This window comes from Balearica regulorum, chromosome 1 (assembly GCF_011004875.1).
Source record: "Balearica regulorum gibbericeps isolate bBalReg1 chromosome 1, bBalReg1.pri, whole genome shotgun sequence".
In the NCBI taxonomy this organism is placed as follows: Eukaryota; Metazoa; Chordata; class Aves; order Gruiformes; family Gruidae; genus Balearica; species Balearica regulorum.
Genome location: NC_046184.1, coordinates 50,642,850 through 50,655,815, shown reverse-complemented (window position 1 = coordinate 50,655,815; position 12,966 = coordinate 50,642,850). Strand labels below are relative to the sequence as shown.

The window sequence follows — 12,966 nt, the reverse complement described above, 5'->3', positions numbered from 1 at the left end:
CTGAACTGCAATCCTAAGTCAATTAACATTTTTTTCAGTCATCGGTATTAGTTTAATTAGCTTGCAAGAACAGCCACATGGAATAAAAGACTTGATTACACTTTCATGTTTGAACATTATTTTTTTTCTTGCAGGAGGAAGAAGACACAGGAACTGTCATGTACTGGCACAGAACTTCAGTAAAACCCACTTAGGCATGAGACTCCAGTACCATGGAGGTCTGTTTTAGATATGCCGAGGGAAAAGTGATTGCAAGCATTTTAAAGTAGAAAAAGTTAACTCACTTTTTTATTAGATCAGAGGGTAACGGAATTCCAGCACAGGTGCACACAATAAGCCTTCACTCAGGCTAAGGAGTGAGGAGGTGAAGCTTCCAGGCTTTGATTTCCACTAGAATTAGGATTTTTTTTTTCCGCAGTGCACTGCATAGTAGTGTAAGGAAAACAAACCACCTCACAGACTCTGTAGAACAAGATCACAGAAGAGAGGAGGACTCACCCAGTCTCTGAAAAGCTTTGCTGCCAGATTTTATTTTGACCCACATACTGGTAAAATAACTAGTGTCATATCAGTGCATCCTCCTCATCTGACTGAAGAACCAATGCTGACAAGTGTGGAAGCCTCCTCCCCTCACTCCGCTTGCTAGAGGGAGGGTCAATGCGACATTGAGCTAATACAGATAAGAAAAGGGGGAATTTAGATGGGGGGCAGTCACAACAAAAATTGCCTTCTCCCTTTTGCAACCTATTTCTCCAGCTTACTCGTTCCCTCCAGGGTGCAGCTGCTGCTTTCAACCTTCTGTCACCCCTTTTCCATGTGCATTTATTTTTTTAACAAGCCCTTTTACCTCTTCCACTGTGACTAATGGGGTTACAGCACTGTAGGGCCTTCCCAAGCTTTTTCTTTTACAGTTAAATCCATCCTTAAAATGCATTTACAGTCTAAACTTCCTTTATACTTGAAGAGTCACTCATGTCCATGATCATCTATTTGTCTATCCTGTAACATTTTCAGGCTCATACAAAAACAAGAAAAGCAAAAGAAAAGACAATACTGCTCGAGAAGACCTTTCTTTTTTAAATTCTTCAGTTCCATTGTCTGTTCTATTCTATAGTCTCCCAAAATCTTCACATGCACAGGTAAGCCTAGAGATCTCCTGAATTAACTTCCATTTTGCTTTTTAAGTTCACCCCCCCAATGCTGTTTGGTTATTGGCATGAAAGGTATTTAGACTCATTTTCTATTTTGCATCTCATTTTCAGATTTATTTCCATATGATTCCAGCTGCAGCAACCATATTCACAGTGCTACTTTCTGTCTTGATTTCCTCCTGATTATTTTAGATTCCGATCCTCAGAGGGAAGGGCGGCATTTTTAGCTCACGCAGCACTCAACGTAGTGCAGCTGGCCAAAAAAGTAAAAATAAAGGGTTTGAGCCATCAGAGTGACTGAACAGATGCAGCTATACAAAAGGACACAAGACTTGTGAGCAGTGAACAGCAATAGTCAACGCTGGAACAACATACATATGTTTTTCCTAGGGGGGAAAAAACTTCTGGAACCTCATTTTTCTTTCTTAACTCCACCACCCCTCAATGTCTTGCATCAATTTTTATTATATCAGAGGGTAACAAACTTAAATATTGGTGCATGCAGTGAGCCTTTATTAGGGCTAAGGAATGAGGAGATGAACTGTTCCAAAATTTTATTTCCATGAGGTTTTTTAATTTGTGCACTGCATAGCAATGCTAGGTGGACAAACCATCCCAGGCGAGCAGACTGCAAAAAATCAGGGAGGATGACCAGGAAATGAGAGGGTCTTCACAGAGACCTTGCAGAGGCAAGATCCTGATCCTCATGATGCAAGGCAGGAGGGAAAGTCAGAGGCTATGCTTGAGCAAGAGGTTGATGGAGACTCCTGGGATGGGGGAGGCCAGAAATTTGTGACTTCTTGCAGCAGCAGAAACACTCCTTCTCTGCCCTCAGATCTGAGTTTACGGAATTTATAAAGTGTCCTAATAACCAATGAGGGAGAACAAGCTCCATTAAGGAAGGCTTTGAAATCAACTGAGCTTGAACAGAGTATTAGCAGAAAGCAAGAGGAAGTGGTGGGTGACCGTGGTTGGAGATTCCCTCCTGTGAAGATGAAGACACACAACTGCTAAATCGTCATGCTATTACAACAGATTTCTTTTTTTTTTTTCTTTTCAGAGGCCCCAATCCATTACATTGCAGAGAGACTGCCAATGATTTTCCATTCCTCGGACCACTACCCATTGTTGCACATCTACACGGACACCCAAGACATTGCAGATGAGGACTACAGAGCTCTGGGGGCAAAGTGAAGGAGATGGGACCCCAGGCTTTGTTAACCCTATGGGGTTGGTGAAGCATGATGCTCTTCTGGATTTGCTACTCACAAACAAGGAAGAACTGATTGGAGATGTGATAATCAATGGCAGCCTTCGCTGCAGTAATTATGAAGTAACTGGGTTCAGGATCCTGAAGGCGGTGAGGAAAGAGCAGCAGAGTACAGAGCCAGGGACCAGGCTTCAGCTTGTTCAGGGAACTGGTTAGCGGGATCCCCTGGGAGGCAGCTTTGAAGGGAAATGGAGCTCAGAAAAGCTAGTAGGTCTTTCAGGACAACCTCCTCCAAGCACAAAACTCAGGAAAACAGGCAGACATATCAGGAGATGGCCCCTAGCTAAGCAGGGAAGTCATGATTGAATGACAATGCAGAAAAACAGTATAGAGGAAGTGGAAGCAGCAACAAGCAGCTAAGGAGGAACTGTCTGGACATGCAGGGATGGTGTCAGGAAAGCCCAAGCTCACCTGGTGTTGAAACTGGCAAGGGATGTTATGGGCAACAAGAAGAGCTGCTATCACCACATGAACAAGAAAAGAATAAAGAATGAAAATGAGTGCCAGCTGCTGAATAGGTCAGGTGATTTACTGACAGTGGATGCAGATAAGGTTCTAACTTTACCAGTAAGGTCTTGTGGTCCTTTATACCTACAAGGAGGAGAGAAACTACCAGTAGTGGAAGAGGATTAAGCCAGGGATCTCTTAAGAAATCTCAGTTTATAGAAGTCCCAGGGGAACCAGATGGCATCTGTAGGAAGATGCTGAGAGACTGATAACACTGCGAGGCCATTCTCTCATATTTCAAAAGTTGTGGAGATCAGGGGAAGTTTCCAACAACTGAATAAAAGCAAATACTGCACCCATCTTCAAAAAAAGACAATGATCTGGGGAGCTACATATTGGTCAGTCTCACTTTTTCCCTGGGTAAATCATGGAGCAAATCCTCTTCGAAGCCACTTCTAGGCACAAGAAGAAAGTGACTGGGAAAAGCCAGCATGGATTCACCAAGGATAAATCATGCCTGACCAATGCGATTGCCTTCTGTGATGAAACGTCTCTCGACTTGTGGAGGAGGGGAGAACAGTGGATATCATTTACTTCCACTTTAGCAAGGCTCTTGACACCATTCCCCACAGCATCTTTGTATCCAAGCTGAGATGTTACAATTTAGACAAGGGGACTACCGGATGGGTGGAAAAACCGGATGGATCATCAGACTAAAAGGGTATTGGTTAATGGTTTTTACCCTACCTAGACACTGGTTACAGGTGGAATTCCTCAGCGAACCTACCCTGGGACAAGTCCTGCTCAATAGCTTTATCAATGACCTAGAGGAAGACAAAGTTTCTGGGTTAAGCTTGCGGATGACATCAAAATGAGTTGTCATGCTTGAACGCAGGGCTGTCATTCAAAGGGACCTAGATAGGCGGCAGGAATGGACCAACAGAAGCCCCAAGAAATTCAGCAAGGACAAATGCAAAGTTCTGCACCTGGGATGGACTAACCCCCTGTGATGGTACAGACCAGGGAGCAGCTCTGCTGAAAAGGACACAAGGGTCCTGAAGGGCAGTAGGCTAAACGGTGTATCCAGGCAGCAGTGAAGGTCAACAGCATCCTGGGCTGTACTGACAGGAGCGTAGCCAGACTGAGGAAAGTGATTACTTCCCTCTACCTGGCACATGTTCAATTGTGTCTAGGATACTGCACTTAGTTCTGGGACCCTCAGTACAGCACCAACCTTGATAAATTGGAATGAGTTCAGTGGTGGGCCACTGTAATGGTTGGAGCCTGAAGCACCTGCCCTATGAGGAAAGGCTGAGGGAATTGGGCTGGTTCAGCCTACAGAAGACGCAGTTTCAGAGGGAGCAGAGAAACAGAGCCAGGCTCTTGACTGAGGTGTATGCAGGACAACAAGAGAAGATGACACAAACTGAAGCAGCAGAGGTTTCCAGTGGACAGGAAATTAAAAACCATCACTATGAGGGCAATTAAGCAGAACAGGTTGTCCAGAGAAGTTGTGCAGTCTCCATCCCTGGAGGTTTCCAGATCTGACAGGACAAAGCCTCGAGCAACCTTGTCCAATTTCAGAGCTGACTCTCCTGGGAGCAAGGGGCTCGACTGGAGACCTCCTCTGAGGTTCCTTCCAACCTGAATGATTCTGTAATCCCAGAGAAGTGAGCTGTCTGTTCAAGAGCCCCCAGGCTCTGAAAAGTTTATGCTAAGAACACCTGGTGAAGCCAGATGACTAAAAGCAACTCTTCTTACTGACAATGTTACAAGTCTCCTAGAGCTTACTTTCCACACCAAATGGATAAACTGAAAATTCATTGTAACCAGAAATATTCACTCTAGAAATGTTAACTCTAGAAATCTGTCAAACATCAGATGAAATACTAGCAGTCTGGTAATAGAGAGGAGATGACTTTACTACTAGAAAATTACAGGATTAGTTTTGATACCAAATGATATTTAGAAGTCTGTAATTCTTTCCTTAGATAAAAGACCATGAATCATTTTGGAATTAGTTACCACACAAATTCAAATGTCATTCCTGCAAGTTAATGGCCAGGATTAAACTGATGTGACTCTGTTGACTTCAAAAGCTCATTTCAGTAGAGCTTATACCAGCTAAGATTTGTCCTAGGATTCCAAACTATGCTCGATAAATTAAAGGCCATATACCAACCCACATATTTATCACCCACTGAAAAATGCAAAAATTCAAAGAACAGACTGTTATATATCTTTACTTACATTACATAGTAGATGAAAAGCCAATGAAGATAGCTTAGCATTCAGTAGCTATCACAGCTACTTAGCCTTTGCACATCATAATATAAACTACAGCAACTTCTTTCTGCCTTACAGGTATATGCATAACACTTTTTTTCGTTTTCTCCCTGAAAAACTGTAGAGTCCTTTACTTCCATGCAACTTTTTTCAATGGCAAACCTAATTTCCAGACTTGTCATTGTGGTTAAGTAACACCCTACAACTCTTTCCTGTTGATGTTCTCTAATTTGAGCACTTCTTCAACTCATCTGCTTGGCTGTGATCCACAAGACCCAGGGATCTCTGGGAGACATCTGAAATTCTAGTAGCTCCCATTCAGCCATGGAACAACAGAGGGAAAGTCCTTCTTAAAGCTCACTAGCTACTGGAGCAAGCTTGGAACAAATTCCAACATTCCTCCTACGTACTGGCCAAGGAGCTTCAATTTCATAACTGTGATCCACCAAAAATGTTTGTCAGTGCTCAGTCAGGTTTTGAAAAGAAAAGGAGAATGAGATATTGCAAATTCACAGCTATTAACTAAGGAAATTGTGAAGAAGATGCGCTTATGTACACGCAGGTTATGCTAGGGAGTCCATTAACGCACACACCTCGACAGTGCGTATAAGTAGATATAATCAAAACTAAGAGATATAAGAATCAGAAGAAAGCAAGCTGAATATAGAGCTGCAAAATGTTTTCAGAGTAGTTTCATCTAAGACACCACCTGTCTCTTGCTCGTTAGGGACCATGTCTCTGGGAATCCCGTATTACGTATGTCCAGAATAAATACATCCAACTAGGACAAAATGCTTTGTGCACACTACTCCACAAAATGAAAGCAGAAATAGCTAGTTCTCATAAGCAGCAATTCCACAGAATTTTTAACAGTCACATAGTTTTTGATCAAGCTGGTAAGCAAGGATCTTAAAAATTGCTAATTTTCAATGACAGACTCAAATCCAGCATTAAAACTTAATGCAAGTGTCAACTTCGGCCTAAGTAGCAATGCGAGGCTAAAGAGATTACACGCCTACAATGAGTACCTACAGGATGCGGAGCAATTTGGTTCCAATCCAGTGAAGTACTCAAGTTCACGCTTAACTTTAAATGCATGGCCAGTTCCCGTGAAGACGATGGAACTACTTATATGCCTACTGTTAAATATGCCCTTAAGTGCTTTACTGGGTTAGGGCCAGAAAGCTCAGTACCTTACAGGAATGAGTTCAGAGTAGAACACGCAGCAGTAGCATAGCAGGGAATTCAGGACCACAAATACCTCAGGTTAAGTCCCTCTTGCAGTGTACTGTTGAGAAGCACAGTGCAAATACAAGCAGCTGTGTGAATAAGAGGATGTCTTGCCTAAAGGTAATCGGAGTAATTACAGAAATCTGAAGAATGACAAGATCAGAAGGAAAACAAACTGCCACTACTGCCTAACGTATACTCTAACTATAAATTGTATTCCTGCAGTGAAAAAATTTTGTATCTTGAATTCCTACATAAACTGACAGTCTGTGCCAATGATCATGATCAGTGTACCTCACATCATGACTGAGATCCAGAATTCAAGTGAACCCAGTAAAGAAGACTAAGACCCGCAGCACCCTACAACACATGGCAATGCAAAAGTCAGGCTGACGTTCATCATGCTCCACCCGCCACAAACACCGATTGGGTCTGGCACTCCAGGCAATCATTCATCTGCTCAGTACCAATACTGTCTTTAAAAGATTGGGCTTTAAAGCACAGGTTAAGTACTGTTGCTTGCTGCCATTCCTACACATTGTACTACAACGTACTCGTGGCAGCTCCGTGCTACGAGGCATTCCTTTGTGGCCAGAGCCACTTTTCCTACGAGCTGTGCACTGACGGACGTGCTGCACACCACCCTCCTGCCAGTTCTGAAACCCGCGCGCTTCTGAGTCCAAGAAGAGCATGTTCCACGTTTGCAGGGACTCCCATGATTTGGTGAGAGACAGTAGAAGGATCTGAACTAAAACAACCCAGAAGCAGTAGCATATGGGCCTGTCATCTCCAAACTTACTCTGCAATAGCCTAGTCTAACCTCCTGTAGTATAAAAAACATATTAAAGCTGAACTACATGCATTTATTTCTATGTTTATGCACCACAAGCACATATAATTAGCTTAAAAAGGAAGCATAATTAGCCATGTAATGTTATAGGTCATACTACTACACCAACACCCAGATGTCCTGCTATGTTACAAAATACTAAAATACCACTTTCCTGTCAGTGGTAAATTGTATTTATTGTTGTGCCACAATATCATGATTAATAACATCACCATAGTTAGGGACATAATGTTAAGCAAACAATCCTTTTAATCATTTTTAAAGCTGGGATTCTTCAGCACTGTACCCAAATATAATCTAAATTTCCAGGAGGGATGAGCCTTTTGGGACATGAAAGTAACTTTGGAGTCCCAGGAGTCTGACCTGAATAAGATCAATCCTTAAACAAGGGGATTGTTGATTTTTCATATTCAGGCACTGGAAGGCAATGAGGATGGGGGATTGAGAGGAACAAATACCTGCCTCACCTTATGTGCATTATCTTATTCTATGAAATTCATGAGACTTCTCTGTAATTTCTATTGTGGGGCTTTGGGAAGTGTTTATAAAGGATCTCCTGCCCAGGGAGGTTTCTTTTGTATCTTTGTGCAGGCTCAGAAAGCACCTCGTGAAGACACCCCACCAGTAATTAGTAACAAGGAATACAAATTTAAAATCCAGCTAGCAAATAGGTATTTTGGGATGAAGATGAGACTTCAAATTCATTCAGCAAGTTTACCTTGTTGAGAGAACAGAAATCATGCAGTAAGGCACTGGAAATCAAAGGATTCGCTCTGACTCTCTTGCAAGAGTTTCACTATTTACTTCATGACAGTTGTTTCACCCACATATGGGGTTCTCATTTACAATTACGTCCTCTAACACTGGCAATAGTCTCACAACTCTGCAGGGAGATGAGCAGACTGCATCACACATGCCGTCCGGCAGTTTGTATTTGGAAGAATCTCAGCACTGCGCTCTGCTATGAGCTAGATTTGAGAAGCCAAGAAGCAACAGTAAATCTACCACACTTCTTTCAAGGAGTTTCCAACAAACTCCCATCGTAACACAGCAAGGATTCAGGGGTGAAGCTGCAAAGTCCCTGGACGGCAGGGGAGCTGCCAAAGGTCAGGGCTTGCTTTAAGATGGCTTGCTTGATCCCCTACGGTTGTCCCTGATATTTTTCAGTGTTGTTCCTTTTGCCACAGCTCTGAAAAGACTTCTGAGTGTGACTTAAAAGCATGGACGGGCCTTGAAAAAGCAACTTCTTCTCCTGAATTACATTTTTAGCTTCTTGAATTTCATTTTTAGTTCATTCCTTTACAAGCTACCGAGACCACAGCAAAGCCTTGCCCACCCTGCCCTCCATGTGCACAGCTCACCCTCAAAAGGAGGAAGGAGCTGAAGAGAGAGTGTTAGAGAAGTAGGTGACCAGGGGATCTCCATGGGATAACGCTGCCTGTGAAAATGTAACCACTGCAAAAACAAAGACATATCATCTACCGCTGTTTGCTGTGCATACAGCTTTGGGGGGGTGGTGGCTGTGAGCCCTCTCGAGCAAGGCCAATCCTGGGAGGTCTGGGAAACACCTACCACCGAACAAGCAGCCATAAATAATTAGTGAGCAATGGGGATAACAACACACACAGCCCAGTGCACAGGAGTCAATTTGATGGGCTTTTTTTTCATTTCTGATCTAGCTGCAATGACATGAGATGTGAATGCACAGAATAAGGTAGGAGATGCTTTATCTAGGCTGTATGGAAAACACAATGAAGTACGACTAATCCTTGACAGAAAAGGGCGTATTGAGTGAGGAGCCTGAAACTCAGGCCTGAGCCAGGATGCCCTCAGGTGTTCCCTCAGGCATGTCTTTCCCAAGATGTAGGTGGGAAGGACACTCCAGGATCTGGTAAGAGATCAGCCTTTCAGAAAAAGAAAGTGATGCAGAAGTTATCAGGGCTGATGGAGCCAGGGGTGATGTGCAAAGCCTGGTGCAGCTCTGAAGTTCCCCACGAACTTCATGTGCGTTCAGGTCAGGGACACGCCACGAGTCATGCACAACGACACCAGCCACAACAACAACAGTGTCAAAAAACGGCGTGCAGGACGAAAGCTTAGCAAAAACGATGCCGACTTACACAGCCGTCCCCCGCTCCTGCTGAAGTCTGTGAACGCAACAGGCTTGGTCCTTCATCTCCTCCATCCCGAAGATGCAGACGGCAGTGGCGTTCCAGGCCTTGGTGCTGCAGCTATGGTTGAAAACACCCACCCACCAGCCCCGCTTGCCCTGGCGGATGAGGCTGGAGGGAAACGATGAGGCTCCTGCACCCACAGTCCAAATACACGTGCCTTTCAAAGCAAAGCCAGCCTCTGAGGGGTTCAGCTGGTGCAGGACAGCCATGCTTGGTGGCACCAAGTCCTTGGACTCACTGGCATTCACCTTATAGTAGGGAAGAAGAGGTGATCTCCCCACAGAGCGCGTCAACAAAGTGCAAAGGCTCGTCCTTGGCGCTTGATGATGCCCAGCTCCTCCTTGGACTCCAGGTTGTACTATGCTGCGCACCGTGATCACGGTCGTCTCGTCTGACTGGGAGGGCTCACAGCCCAGCTGGTTCCTGCCGGACGAGTAGGTGGCCGCCACAGCAAGGGTACCAGGCGTCAGCCAGCTGGAAGACGACGCCGGCAGTGGAGCCGTCGGGTAGGCAGCTGACCACCTCGCTGCGATTCAAGCGCTGCCGGTAGGCCGGCTGCTCCCACACCTCGCAGGTGCCATCCTTCTGGGTCCAGCGGCCAGGGCAGGATGCCCTTTCCCCTCCGGCCATCCTTGTAGGGCAGCAGCAGTTTGCTGCGCAATGCCGGGGTGCTCCCCGCAGCCCTGCCCCGCCGCCGCCGGCACCACGCGGCGGCTGGGCTGCAGCTCGGGGCCGCAGCTCGTAGAGGCAGCTGCCGCCCGCCACCAGCACGCCGCCGCCGGTCACCTCGATGTTGTCGATGCGGGCCCCCGGCAGCTCGAAGCTCTGGGGGCCGCCGGCGCCCGCCAGCGCCGCCAGCAGGGGCAGCGCCCAGCTGAAGGCAGGCAGCGGCGGCGCCATGGGCGCGGGCTCTCGGCTCGGCGCCGCGGGGCGCCTCAGGCGGCGGCGGGCGGCGGGCGCCCCTGCGCCATGCTGAGCGGAGGGGCCGGGCGCGCTGCCGCCGCCGTTACCGCCGCTTCTCCCTCCGCCGCGGCCGGGCTGCGCGCGGGCGGGGAGTTTCCTCTTTCGGGGCGGGGAGGAGGGGGTGCCTGTACGGGAGAGGTGGGCCGGGCTCCTCCGGGAGGGCTGCCGAGCCACCTCTCCGCCGTGCGCCGCCGCTCCCCCTCCGCCCCCCGGCCCCGCCGGCCCGCCTCGCCGCGGACGGGGGGCGGCGGCGGCGCCGCGGGAGCCCACCTCGGCCGCCGGGCTGGGGCCGGGGGGGGGGGGGCGGCCCCTTCGCCGCGGCGCGGCGGGACGCGGATGGGTGCGACACCCGCCTCGCTTCGGCGGGCCACCTTGCCTGGCCGCCGGCCCGGGACAGCGGCCCCCCTGCGCGCATCCCCCGGCAGCGCCCAGCCCCCGGTCCCCCATGGGGACCCGTTCGGGGCAGGGCGGCGCCCGCGCACCCCGCTTTGCTTCGCTCCCTGCCCCGCTGAAGCCTCGCTGCGGCCACCGTGCGGGCAGCGGGCGGAGGAGGGAGGCAGAGCGGCCGGGGGTGAAGGTGCTAAGCGGGGGCAGGCCTGTGGACCGGTCCGCTGGTGGGTGCAGGCGCAGGGTCAGGCTTCCTGGGCACCGGCAGCGCCCGTCTCTGCACGCTGCAAGCTTGGAAACCGGTCTTATTGCCGTTAAAATACTCTGGGTAACCGTCCTGCTAAACAGCACCCCATAGCCCTGTCAGTCGCTGCCACCGTGAGCAGGAAGATTGAGGTGTCAGAGCTCTAGTTAGAAATCTCAGGGTCTTGCCTGAAGTTGAACAAAAAGCTCTAGGCTTTTTCCCCGAGTTCAGCAGGGGAAAGTAGACAAAAAGCCCTGCCCTCTCCTGCTGTGCTCCTGCGAGGTGGACGCCCATCCAACAGCGGGCCATGTTGAATGGCGCAAACCGATTTACTTCATTTCCCACTGGGTCATTGCTGGTACAGGCTCAACAAAATGAGAAGTATAGACTGCATGCTCAGCTAACAGTAAATTATCGTTTTGCTGAATTTTAAATGAAAAAGGGATTTATGAAAGGTAACAAAGGTACATTTTAGTGTTCTCTCTTGGGTGTCTCGAAATTCTGGGTGAGGATGGGCATAGGGCCCATTGCCACTCTTACTGAGAAGAGGACGTCATGTTTAAAACCGAGAGGCCATCTGACCCTCCATTTGCACTGCTTTTATCTTAAAGTAGCTTTACAGTGGGAATAAGTGGAACTGTAAAAACTAGAACAAAAGTAACCACTGAATAAATGAGTCAAGCACAACATTTTCAAGTAGAAAGAGTGGCATATTTAGCAAATTTTTATTACTGTTTTTCCAGTACTGTACCCAGCAGCAGTGATTGTGCAAGAATTGAGTTGCTCTGGTCAGCAAAAAATATTTGACCATAGGACAAATATTGCTGTGAAATTCAGAGCCCTCGACAACTCATCTGCTTATCTCTTGTACAATGACTTCAAAATACATCCAAAATCTGCAAAATGTAGCAGAGGATGTGGAACTGAACCGTTGCACAATTTTTCTTGCCGGATGCAAAGAGATGCTCTACGTACTAACAAACACTGCCTGCAGCCCCCTGTGCAGGACTGAACTTCTAGTCAACACATAAGCAAAGTAAATCTTCATGCCAGTATCACCAAAATAGATTGTGTACAGAAATGCAATTTATACAGCTTTGCAAAGGAGGCTGAACATGTCACGCTGGAGTGCATTATGCACTACCTTGCCTTCTAGTTGCTTTCAGTGCAAATATAAAGCTCTCAGTGATCTGTGTCTTGCTCATAACCTGTAAGGCTAACCGGGAAAGCACACCAACCTCCTACCTGCAAGACATCTTTGGTCCTGGCCACAGAGCACATCCAGCAATAGGTCTCCTTCTGCGGACATCCCTCCCTTTGTAAAATCGCTGAGCTCTGCATTTGTGGGCTTTCACGACTGACCAAATGGCCTCTTTCTCAGGCATGTACTTCACCAAATGACTGATCGGGTTAAATGGGTGAGGCCAGGCTTATTCCTGTCTTAGAGAACAGTGATGACTCCTAAGGCTGCAGAGTCCTCTGACTGCCAAAATAGCAGTGTGTTCTGCTTCAAATTTTGCTTATTCAAGGACCTGGGAAAGCTGGACTGCATACAGCTGCTGTCACAAGTGTCTAGTAGTGCGGGGTAGCAGGTGCTACACAGTGGGATGGGATGGAATGGGATAGGACAGGACAGGATAGGGTGAGAGGGATGGGATGAGACGGGATGGGATGGGACAGGACAGGACAGGACAGGACAGGAGGCTGCACCCCATCTGTCGCAGGGACAGCCATCGGAGCCCAATTCTGCAGGTTCTTCCCTGCCTGCATCACTTTTCTGTTTTTGTTCTTTCCTCCCTCTTCCCATCTTGCAACATTTAATTTTGTACGCACTTCTGAGAGCCACTGAAGCAGCTTTGCACTGAGAATTAGTGCACAAAATTTTTGCATGAGCGCCCAGTTCTTGAAGGGGTAAAGTATTCTCAATTCCTTTCAAAGCCCCTGAAGTAAATAGGAGCTCCTAT

At 47.5% G+C, this 12,966-nt stretch overlaps 1 protein-coding gene and 1 pseudogene across 2 annotated transcripts in view; both read right to left on the bottom strand.

The window, feature by feature from the left end:
- The window catches only part of LOC104638873 (plexin-C1), a 72,926-nt gene extending 60,628 nt beyond the window's left edge, over nt 1-12,298 (bottom strand). The window contains exon 1 of one of the 2 annotated variants that reach the window (XM_075748758.1): nt 12,248-12,298. In XM_075748758.1, the coding sequence (XP_075604873.1) occupies nt 12,248-12,283 (36 nt within the window). In that variant the 5' untranslated portion in view covers nt 12,284-12,298. Of the gene's footprint in view, nt 1-9,354; nt 10,444-12,247 lie in introns of those variants that run through there. The other variant, XM_075748766.1, reaches the window with a different exon arrangement.
- Nucleotides 9,351-10,308, bottom strand: LOC142599998 (plexin-C1-like; annotated as a pseudogene).
- Nucleotides 12,299-12,966: the final 668 nt, after the last annotated feature.